The sequence below is a fragment of the Hirundo rustica genome, chromosome 2, assembly GCF_015227805.2.
Source record: "Hirundo rustica isolate bHirRus1 chromosome 2, bHirRus1.pri.v3, whole genome shotgun sequence".
NCBI lineage: Eukaryota > Metazoa > Chordata > Aves > Passeriformes > Hirundinidae > Hirundo > Hirundo rustica.
In genome coordinates, this window is record NC_053451.1 from 24,016,060 (window position 1) to 24,028,167 (window position 12,108).

A 12,108-nucleotide genomic window follows, 5' to 3' on the forward strand; every position below is an offset into this window, starting at 1 on the left:
GAGCCTACAGTGGACTTGCCACTCACCACTAGGCCTGTATATTTGGGGAATGTATTAAGGAGGTTTTGTCTATGTGCCAAAAGTTACTTGCGTTAAACTGGAGCGTACAGTACTCTAGGGGCTGGGCATGAAGAGAGCTAGCTCTGCCTTTGGCTGTGACTGATGGGGGTGGGAAACTGTTCTGGGTAAGCACAGGAAAACAGCCTGACCCTCCCTGACTGCACCAGCACAGTTCTGCTGCCAGCCTGTTTCCCCTCCAGGTGGGTGTCTGAGAAAGGTGGGGGCTGGGAAGGCTTTCCTCGCCAGGGCTCCCTAGCACGGGGAGGTTCCCTAAAGAGGCCCTGTCAGTGGGAAGAAAATAAGCTTCTAAAACACTTCTGAAGCGTGATTTGTCTGACCTAGTTTAGGCTCCTGCTTTAGGATGATCTGTGTCACACCCTCAAAGTTCCCGTTTCTCCTCATTGTCACCAAAGGGAGACCCGGTTGAAACTCTCAGACATGTTTGACCAGGGGACTCCCATCTCCCAAGGGCATGGGGAGCAGCCATGTGGGTTGGCAAGTGCCCACAAGCTCATGACACCCTCTCTTTGTCATGGAGATGAGCCCACAGCAACTCCAGAGGCCAGGACGAAACCTTCTAAGTCCAACAGGTGTAATTCAAAATGCCTTTGCACTGCTTCTCAGTGCCTTGGCGTGGTGTCACCAGCAGTGATGCACGTCACAGAGATCTCTTCCTCAAATGTGATGTCCACTGCTTTCTACTACTCCACTTCTTACCTCTCTTCTTTTATGATTGCACAGTTTCCCTTCTTTTTCTCTGCATGCATTTTTGGAAGCTGAATCTGGTTTTTGTTACTTAATCCTTTGGTCTACTTCTGTGTCAGCTGGTACTGGTAACTCTTCCCAGTTTAGTATCTTCTCTGAATGTCATTACCATATCATTACTTTCTTTTTCTAGCCCATAACCCGGGACTAACGCTGATACCTTCTTGACCCCAAAAGGCATTTTCTTAAATTGCATACAGATGTAGATAGCTAGCTAGATTTTCTTTGATATGCTGTTTGCTTTTCCTAAAATAAATGGTGTACTGGGAACTGCAATGATATCATAGCAACAGGATATGATTATGTAGGAGTCTGTACTGAGGGGTATTCCAGAAACTATATCTAGATACGTATGCATTTATTTGCATAAACGTGCACACATGCGTGAATATTTGTGATAATAATGTATTTAAATGTAATTAAAGAGCAAAGACCTTAGTAATAACCTAAGACAATTTTCTTTTCTTTTGCAGGCAGTTTGATATTAAAAATAAATTAGAAGTAACTCCATGGTGTGGCAGAAAAGCTGATGTAGTGACATTAGTGCTAAATAGAGAACAGCATCTGACTGTGCCTCCCAGACAGTAAGTGAAATAAGCAAAATTTGAATTTTGGTAGATGAAGTCCTAAAAATCCAGCAATTAAAAAGAAAATATTTTTAACACGCTCAACATTGTTACACTTTGATTTAACTGTTGTCTGGGATATTCTTTCACAATGACAGATACAGCCATCAGGCTCACGTATATTCTGAGAAAACACAGCGCTATAACTTTCCAGACGTGCTTTGGAGCGAGTGCATGTGCGCATTAATGTTCACTGGGGCTCCTGCATCGCCATGATCTCCTGTGCATGCAGACCCATGCACTCCGGCTCCCACACGTGCATGGGGGGTGCCTCCATGTGTGAACACGCACATCTGCCTCGCAATAGTCCACAGCAATTTGCAGGCAGAGATCAATAGGTGTAGAAATTACTTCAACACGGAAATTATTTGAGATCCATACGGAAGAAAAAGGGATGGTGTTTCTGTGGAGATTATTTTTGGGAGCTATTCTGTTTGGGGGAAAAAAAAAAAAAAAAGGCATTGCAGGAGTATCATTTTCTGTGTCTGTGGAAGGTCTGTGGGATAGACTGAGGGAGCAAGGGAGGAAGTTGTCCCGTTCAGTGCTGCAGGACATCACCGTTCAGGGTTTGTGCCTGCACATATGGAGAAGGCAGCACGTGCATATATGTTTGCGAGTGCGCTGGGGTGAGGGATTTTTAACAGCCATTTTAACATATTTACCAGCTCCCGTTTAGCTCGCAGCTCCCACCTACGGTACATCACCTGTGCCTGGCATATACTGCCTGCCGTGGCAGTACCTCCATTCCCTCTTCTCGCCTCCGCGCCCACCCCACGCCACCCCACCCAAGCAAAGATTTATGCTTCCTTCACGCGTAAATCCCGCTGCTGGCCGTGGCCAGGGGGCTTCGGCTGCTCCGGTGGGAGCAGGGCCGGGGGCTCCCCAGGCGCCCGGTCCCCTCCTCAGCCGGTGCCTCCCAGACACACCCCAGCCCACCCCACCCCTCCGCAGCCCGCAGTGTCCCCTCTCCCCCGTCGCCTCCGTACAGTGGGAAAGTCGTTGGGTAATTGGGTCCAGATTGAAGATTTTAATTATTCATGAGGCTGGCGAGGGACTTTGGGGGGGGGGGGGGGATGGCTGCCGGGGTGGGGGTGGGGTGGGGAGGTGACGAGTCAGGGAGAGCTGGTGAACAATTCTGGGAAGGGTAGGGAGGGAGGCAGGGAGAGGCAGCGTGTGCATGTGTGATGAGCAATAGCTGTGGACCTTCCAGTTGCTGCTAACTGCCCTGGTGTGTGTGTGTGTGAGCGTGTGCTCGTGTGTGTATGTGTGTGTGAGCGAGAGAGAGAGGGAGAGAGAGAGGGAGGGAGGGAGGGAGGGAGTGGAGAGGGTGGGGGGGAGAGATAAGAGAGAGAAGAGGAAAAGGAGAGAGGAGAAGGAAGGAAGAAGAAGGAAGGAAGGGGACAATACGATCATGCTGTGCTGTATGAGAAGAACAAAACAGGTAGAGCTTCAGATTTTTATATTTCTTTCCGTTGAGAAATCTCCCAGGCTGCTGGATGTCCGTGGGGTGCGTGTCTGCCTGAATGTGTGAGGGGCTGGGGCAGGGGCTGGGGTAAGGGGGGGAGGAAATTTCAACTGCTTTCAGCAGACGTCTATTTTGCAATTCTTTAGCATCTTGCGACTGAAGGTTCTTTTCACACCCTGCAACGTGACTGTTTTGCCTTTCCGGGGCTGGTGATGTGGGGAAGGGGGGTGGCCTACATCCACATTTGGGGGACCTACCAGGATCCCCCCTCTATTTTATTTATTTCTTTTTTTAATAGGGGCAGTTATATTGCCTAGGATTTTCTGTCTGTGGTTCTGAGGGTGTGGATGGGGCGTGGGGGGGGGGGGGGGGGGGGGGGGGCGGGGAGAGTTGCGGCTGGCAGGAAACGTGATGAGATCTGGCTCTACCTTGGAGATAAAGGAAGCAATTCTTCATCTTATGCCAAAAAAGAACGAATGCCCAGTGAGCCTTGATCCCTGGTCAGAACGCTCTCAATTGCTCCTGTTTCTGATGAATGGGAGTTGCTTTATGTGCCTGTGCTGTGAGGTGGCGTGGAGGACAGGTGTATTCTTTTTTTGTGTGTGTGTTACAACACTCTGAGCAAGAATTAAGCTGAAGGATTTTTTTTTTTTTTTTTTAACTTATGCTATAGTGAAAAATCCAATTAAGTAATAATAAAAGCATTAGCCTGAGGAGGGGGAGAGTCACCCTCTTTGCAATACCCTTCATAGTACAACCAGTTAGACAACTGTGCACCAGCTGGGAAAGAGACAGAGGACCACGCCTCTGTTAGCTCTGAACTCGGGTGGGATAAGAGAGGCTCGTGGTGTGAACCTGTTGGAAATCGGCTCATTTTCCTTCCTGGTACTGCCTGGCTTTTGCTACAAGGGAATTGAGATGATGAGAAGCTTTGGGTGGGGGCTAGTTTTCAGTGTCAAAATTTTTGTGTCGAAAATGATAATGAAATCAGAAATAAAAAACTACTTGGATCATTTCCCCCTCGCCCTTCCCCCTTATATTTTGTGTGAAAGCCCAAACCTGCTCTTGATTAAGAGAGCCTTTTTGGCTGAACCTCTTGGACTTCCTCAGGAGGATGCTGGATTTATGCAGTTGGAACTTTGAGGCGGGAACTGACCCTAGATATCTTTGCAAGGCATTTTAGAAACTTCCAAGAATTACGGATTTGTAAGCAGCGACAAAGAGCTTTGGTTCTTGTTCTGAGCACAAAACTCAACTCAGGCACAGCACCATACTGGTCACTTTCTTTATATATGCGTAAATTCCAGCGTCTTTAACAGCGTAGCACTGCAGTATTCTGTTCACACACTGATGCGAGTAACCACAGAGTGCCTGTGGACAGCACAGTGTTGAAAGAAGATTCAGGTTAAAGTGTGTTTCTGAATGGAGATGTGTGTGTTAGCAAACGAAGGAGAAATTTGTAGAATAATGGGGAGGGGCAAATGATTGGAATGGAAGGAGACCCTGCGTCATCCTGTGTTTCTCCTCATGCAGGTTTTTCAAATGCTTTGCAATTAATGATATATGCTCACTAAAATCTGGAAGGAAGGGGTGAAGGCTGGGGAGTGGGGGTGAACACATTGCAGTCAGCCAGCAGAGCACGTTCTGATGGCAAATACGGGATGAAAAGAGCAGAGGAGAAGGAAGGCAGACACGGAGGCAAAGTGACAGAGCAGTGGGCGGGGGCGCACGGCGGATTTTAAAATGAACTGGGAGCCCTGGGGCTCTTTGGAATCAGAAGAGAACTACAGAGAATAGGAATCATTCTGCCCATACCATCGCAGGTCGGGCATTAAAGCTCCGAAACGGAGCTGATGTATTTTATCCCTCTCCGGGCTTACTCCCGTCTTTCTGCGTTCGGTGGCGTTTAGGGACGCGTGGCGTGCAGGTGCCTGCCCACACGCAGCCCTCTCCCTGGCCGCTCCCGCACGGATGCGCCGCACGCAGGGCACACGCCCCTTTGCGCGCTCACGGCAGCGCGGCCCCGCGGCGCGCACGGGCGGGCGGTGCGCGCCCCTCCGCACGCCGCCCCATCGTGCCCGCATGAGCCTGGCGTGGGGAGCGGTGCGCTCCGAGCCCGGCTGCCGCCGCCGCCGCTGCTGCTGTAGCGGAGCGCTCGCCACGACTGCCAAACTGGCCGTGCAGCAACTCGCTCGGGAAGGCTGGTGGTACACCGGAGAAAGACATCGGTTTTCAGCATGTGCTCTTCCTCTGTCCCCACCCAGACCTCTCAGGTCTCAGTTTCCCTTCTGAGGGAAAAAAAGACGGAATGGGTTCTTCGGCAGTGGCAGGAGTTTCCTTCTCGAGATAAAGACGGTTCTCCTCAAATTATTTTTCGGGGGAAGTCCCTGGTGTCCCGCCTTTCTGGCAGCTAAAGAGCAAAATGTTGAAATTACAGGCTTGGGCGTGGAAGAAATCTCTTCGCATTTGTGTCTAGGTGTGCTTGTGTGTGTCTGTCCTCCCACCCCTCGGAGACAAATATGTTCACACGCTCATACCTTGCAGATTATTCTTTCTCGTGGGTGCGATGCCAGTGTGAAGGGTGAAGTATTTGACTGACTGACTGTGCCCGCCCATGAGAGATGTAGATAGCAAAGTGTTGTCATTTCTGCCTACAGCTGACTGCAGCTCTGAATCTGAGCCCGCAAAATATTCATCTGAGAGGTAGCATAACTGGAAGGCTGGGTCGAGATATATCTGAAAACCTGAACTCAGCCTTTCCTGCCAGCGAGAGATGCAGTTGGTAACACGCAGGGCTGGGCAGTGAGATAGGTGGCTAGAAATGCAAGTGTTGCATGCACTGCATGCTAGAACAGATGGACATTATGGGGGTATGTGCTCAGTATTGGATTGCATGAGTGATTAAACAATAACCCGCAAGCAGGTTTCCCACTTGTGGGTGAGATGAGTCTCATTCATCACCGGCCATAGACGACGGCTTCCCTCCCGTTCCACGCTCTCCTCCTCACTCCAGCGCCGGAGAGCCAGCGGCTGCAAAGGTTTAAACCTGCCACACCCATCAAATCAAAGGAGGGAGAGGGGAGAAGAGGCAGTCTGCATTTCTTCCCCCTTCCACACGAGCAGCATGAATAAACAGGGCTGTACCTCTAAAGATGCAGTTTAATGCAATTGGAGAAGGCAAAAGCATTAGGGAACAGTTCCAGCAATTACAGCCAGCCGGTGAGGTGGCTTGTCATTCCAGGAACTGCAGAGGTGTACAAGAAGGAGGAAATGGAGAAAAAGAGAGGAGGATGCCTGCAGAGTTAAGGTTTTCTTGCCTCAGGATATTAAAACGTCTCAGGCTTCATTTAGGATAACATAATTATACTGCATGATCCAGATGCTTCAAACTTGCAAGGCGTGATCTTAACTTTAAATACCACTCTGAACAGAGGAAAAGGGATATTTTAAAGGAAAGGTGTCTATCCACACCCCTCCTCCCACCACTTGCCAACATGGTGTATATCACCACAGACTGCTGACCTCAGAGCAGCCACTGCCTCTGCCTTTCTGAGAGATACTGAGCAGCTTCTGTGCTTCTGCCAGTAAACAATTGTTCCGTGGAAGTTTAATTACTCCAGGTCCTCACTATTTCTCTTCCTGGGGCAATACCCCTGGGATTTTGACTGAGAAGGGTGTCTCCAGAGAAACAGCCCTCCCATCACCCTCTCCTCCACTGCCTTTGCTGACTATTAGAGACATTGATTTCTCCTAGATCATGTAATGTAACTGTTCTTAATGGCACAGGCAAGCCCCCTCTGAGGGAACTAATTGCAGGCTGAGATTCCAGTGGGAGAAGGACAGCGGTAGTGCTTAGTGGGAAAGAAACCTATCTGTGGATCCAAATTGTCTTTGGCCACTTGCTCCTGAAGTCCCAGCAAAACCCAGACAGTCAGTACCTGCAGGTATGCAGTGACACCCCTGCCTAGAGGACTGCCCTGAATCTTCTGTGTCACCATGCCAGGCTGGGGACACTTGTCCAACCCAAGGAACAAACATGTATTACCTGAGGGCTGTCCTGGCCTAATGCTGGGGCTGCCTGAATGATCTCAGAGCTGATCCTGCCTCAGGATAAGGAAATGGTAGCTCCAGGCTCTGTCCATGCCATGCTGAGGGGGTGAGCATTGCTTGGGGATAGGGATGAGAGGGACCTCTCCTTCAGTCATGTGGCTTTGACCGACTAGAAGGGGAAAGTGCAAAGAGTTTTCACCTTAAATCCACTCTCATTTCAGGCCAGCTGTGCTGGACCCTGAGATTAGCTCAGTTGGTGAGAGCGTGGTGCTATTAACACCAAGGTTGTGTGATCAATCCCTGGGTGGGCCATTCACTTAAGTGCTGGATTTGATGGTCCTTGTGGGTCCCTTGGAACTCAGAATATTGTCTGATTTGGATTCTGTGATGCCATCCCAGCATTATCCTGCACAGATAGTATATTTCCCTCTCCCCATTCCCAGGGAGCAGGAATTTCTCACTGCTGGCAGCTGCCAAGTTGCAATGCCTTCTTGTGCCAGTGGGAAGGTGAACGAGGCCCATTGGCCCTTGCAACATGAAGGCAGGCTGACAGTCTTGCATGATGCAAATGAAGGATGTGTATTCCTGCCTGGCTTTGCTGTGCTTGTGCTGTGAGGCGTGTGCTCCTCAAAGTGTTTCGTGTGCTCCATGTGCTGTCCATGGCAGAGGTCCTGGGGCAGAAGTGGGTGTTGCCTAATCTCCACCAAGCAGACAAGTATCTGCTGAGGGATTGGTGTGTTAACAGGTAAAAGAGCAGCTATAGCCTGAAGGTTGCTTCTGCTTTTGGCTGAGATAATCTAAAGCACAAGCACCAGAATCACAGAATATTCTGAGTTGGAAGGGACCCACAAAGATCACTGAGTCCAGCTTTTAAGTGAACGGTCTATATGGGATGAAACCCAGAACCCTGGTGTTATTAGCACCGTGCACTATAAGCTGAGGCCTCTTCGTGGTGTTGTGGAAGGCTGGTGGTGCATTTCTGACTGCCATTTGCTCTGTGCATGCACTGCTGGCCCATGCATCCTTCTGTACAACCCTCCTGTTGTCCTCTTCCTGACCATAAATGACTTTGTGATTCCTTTGTTGCTTTGGGCTTCTTCCTTACACAGGGAGGGCTGGTTTTGGATTTGAGAATGAACAATATCTCTGATGACAGCGCTCTAAAGACACCTGAGGATGAGAAACCTTTTGATGGCAGCTCTCTGTTTTGATGCCCTTTGGAAGTCACTGTGTGATTCCCTTGTTTGCTGTGAGTCTGGCAGGTCTCAGAGGTAGATTTGGCAGCAGTCCTTACCTGTCTGTATCTAAGTTTTGAAATCCCAGTGTCGAGTGTTTTAAAGAAATAACTGTAGTCCAGTAGCTCTACACAGAGGAATGTTGGGCTGATAAGAGGAGGTTGGTCATCCAGAAGGACATGGTGGAAGGTCCAAATGCTTGCTGGTAGAATATCTTGCTGTGGTAGTACCAGAGCAGGTACCCAGATGAAACACGTTTCAGCACCTGAAGTCCAAAATCAAAGTCAAGAATCCATCCACATCCATTTATTCTATAATTCCAAGATCCTCCTGAGCACGCCAGGAGGTGACATGTAACCTCAGGGCTCTGATGGCCTCATGTGGAGAAGGTGTTTGTATTTCCTTAGGGCTCCTTCTATCACCTGCTGAGTGCATGTAAAACTCGATGGCTTTTCATGGTTGTGAGCACCACAGGCCAGTACATAGGAATTGGTTTAGGGAGAGCTGATTTCTCTTTCTGGCAGTGCTATTAACCTGCTTTCTGACTTGATCTAAGCATACATTCTCTGACTGTTATGGCCATCTCTGCAAGATGCTCCTTTAATCTGAAAACTAAACAATTAGTGTAGGGAAAAAAAGGGGGTTCAGAAGCCCTCAAGTGAGAGATGCTTTAGACAGGCAAAGCTCTGCTTTATCCATCCTCAGTCACTCCTGCAGTGCTAGGACGTTTATTAGCCCCTTAACACAAACCATTGATTTTCTTCCCAGACCCAGGCTTTATTACAATGGACCAGGGCCTGAGAGTAGGGATAAAATCTAGTTTTCTCCCTTCTATTCACCAGTGGTAGCTCCTCCCTGACCACCAGAGTGATCCAGCCTACAATATGTGTATGGGGTAAAGGAACAGTGTAATGAAAATAGTGTTTTGTTTTTAATACAGCAAAAGGAATTTGTGCTTTTGGAGTTACCCTGCTCCTGCTGTCTCTGCCTGTTACTCATTCTGTCTCCTCTCCCATCTGTTCTGCTCCTTGCCTTTCCCCTGTTCCCTTGACCATGCAGTCCTCCTGCTGCTCCTTGTCTCCCCAGCTGGATCCCAGCCCTGTATTACTCTGTGTTTCTTGGGAACTCTTGCTGGCAGCATCAGCCTCTACCACCAGGGTCTGGCTCCCTTCACCTTTCCTGGCACCGGTATCCGAGGCAAAACTGGGTTCCTTCTTCGGGCTCCAGTTGCTTTTGTATCTGCCTCAGTTCTCCATTTGGGCAGAGCTGCAGCTGACATAAATGAGCATCCCTAGACAGAGAAAGCAAGGTGGTGCATCTTCACTTCTCACCTTGCTCTTGGCTTAGGTGAAAGGTTGCCCAGCCACAGCAGCAGCTGGGAAGGGAATGGTTGCAACAGGAGCAGTGCATGCAGTACAAACGAGTGTCAGCATCCCTGCTTTCCTGACAGTTCATGCTTCTTCCAAGCTTGTCCTTTGGCTTCTAATGCCACTGTTGGGTGGCAGGCTGTGCTGCATCTGTCTTGTTGGCCCAAGACAGGATGTCCTGAACCTGCCAACCAGGGATGGTTGGCATTTATGTCTCAAAAGGGAAGCCAGGATGTACTTACAGCCTCTTAAATTATGACCAATAAATGTCAGTCCCGTTCATTACTCATCTTGCATCTAAATTTTCTTGAATTAATTCCAGCCATAATCACAGTATATCTCTATTTATAGAAAGCTGGGACATCTCACAGTATTTAGGCATTCTCTCTGGAGGATACACCTTTCTGTAAGAGCTGGTAATTAGTGAAGCTAAAAGGCTCCAAAATAATCTCACTTAACTGGTTTGAATGCCCCTAAAATTCAAGGGTGCAGGGGAGTGTGTTTGAATCTGAACCCCACTCTGAAGCTAGTTTTATTCCACCCTTCCCATTGCTTAGAAGTGCTACTGTGTTCTCAGGAACTTTGGGTTTTTTTCTGAATTGGGACGATTTCTAATAATTGGTAATGTGCAGAATAATTTACAGTTCCGATTATTCTTATAACTGTTAAGACTTAGCAATTAGCATTCAGTTCCTCAGACTGAGTGGAGTCTAATCCATTTATTTTATTAATAGCATCCAATGACCTTATAAATCTGCAGTGTTAAGTACTCCAGGGTGTGCAGGTTGGGCACCGTGGTGCCATGCTATGCTCTTTTGCAGAAGAGGCCAGTCACTTATATTAATTCAGATTGAAACCAGCAGGATGTAAACCACAATGGTTTTGATCTGATCATTGTTCTCCTTGTATCATTCCACCTTCTGTCTGCCTACAGCTTTAGGAGTAAGGCATTCAGTAGTGGATTTATAAATAATTTAACAAAAAGTCATCTAGGTTTGGAAGGGTAGACATAAAGAAACAGGTGTCAGCTGCTGATTTGCTGACAGTAAAACTGCAGCCCTTTGGTTTCATGTAAGAGTGAAATCCACTACTGGAAATCACCTGCTGAGCAAATGCAAGGAGGGCAGCACCTGCTCGGCTGTGCCTGAGAGGAGTGGTGAAACTCGAAGACAGTAATGGAATGATGGGGATCTGAGGCAAAGGGGCTTTTAGAAGCTGGACCAAAAGTTTACCTCCAGCAGGGACACTGAGGTCTTTAGAGCTGTGAACTTTCACTTTGCCTGCTGTTAACATTTTAATTCTTAGCCTTGTTATGTTGGAGATGTCAGACTGGCAGCTTGCAACAACCTGGATTGCACAGGCTGAGATGATTCTGTAAGAATGGAGACTTTGCCTGATCAAAGATGGAACACTAGGTTTAACACTTCCTGCTATTTACATTTGCCATGGAAAGCCCAAGACCATTTCAAGTCCTACATACAGTTCAGAGGACTGACAACTGCAACAAAAAATTGATGTTTAATGCTGACTGTTAAAATTGGAGTGAGAATTGTGATAGGGATGCAATCAGTCCTGCCTAAAGCACAGCACTGGCAAATGACCTTTCCCTTGTATCCTAAATTCTACTCAGAATACCAACTAGAAGAAAAAAAAAACCAAACTTAAGAAAGGACAAATGGAACAAGGAAAAAAAAATAGTCTTCCACCAAAATAGCTGAAGAACTCAAGCCAGCTGAAATCTCCATGAAGTAAACAGAAGTTTACCTGGGTAACTTCGACAGAATAGTCAGCAAAGTCAATATATTAAACAATATTGAAACTCGCTCTTATATGGTAAAACTGGACATGAAGCAAAAAGAACCCTCCATTATGATACCAGTGTACAAGATACTGTAAAAGATTAAAAAAAAAAAAAAAAAAAAAAATTAGTGAAAAATTACCCCAATGGCTCATAGATAGGAACTCTTAGCAAATAATTTAAAGGTCAGTTAATTCTTACTTGTATTCATTGTTTTCTTGATTTGAGTGCTATGATTCCACAAATCAGGAAGAGATACCATGAGACAATGCCTTATCTTTTAGAATTTAATTACTTTTTGATCAGGGTGTGACTGTCAAGAGGATTCTGAACCGTCTCTCAGTATTTTACCACTGTTCTGAACTGAGAAATAAGGCATTGCTCTAAACTGAAGTATGTTCTTAGAGGTGTCTGTCATACGCTGTAGAACTTGAGAGCTTCCTCCCTTTCTGATCATGAAGGTGTCTAAAGCCTTCAGACAATTACACTTACAACTGTAAAGTCCCCATAACATTTGTGGGCTGTTTCCTGGCATGCCTAGATGATCCTTTTATAAGCCATAATCAGCTCGATACACAGACAAAGTAACAATTGAGCCAGAGCAAGATAGTGAAATAATATCATCCTGACTCTCTCGGTTTATGGTACTCGTGGAGAGGAGGGGAGATCTGTGGTTGAAGATTTACATCAAGTGCTGTCAATAAGGCCAAAGCATTTTATGCCCATCTTGCATGTCTTCAGC

General features: G+C 47.4%; 1 protein-coding gene across 1 annotated transcript in view; it reads left to right on the forward strand.

Annotated features, from left to right (window-relative positions):
- The first annotated feature begins 2,585 nt into the window (after positions 1–2,585).
- Positions 2,586–12,108, forward strand: part of GAP43 (growth associated protein 43) — a 58,102-nt gene continuing 48,579 nt past the window's right edge. Inside the window, exon 1 of the mRNA XM_040056721.2 lies at positions 2,586–2,892. Coding sequence (XP_039912655.1) covers positions 2,863–2,892 — 30 coding nt within the window. The 5' untranslated portion in view covers positions 2,586–2,862. The remainder of the gene's footprint in view (positions 2,893–12,108) is intronic.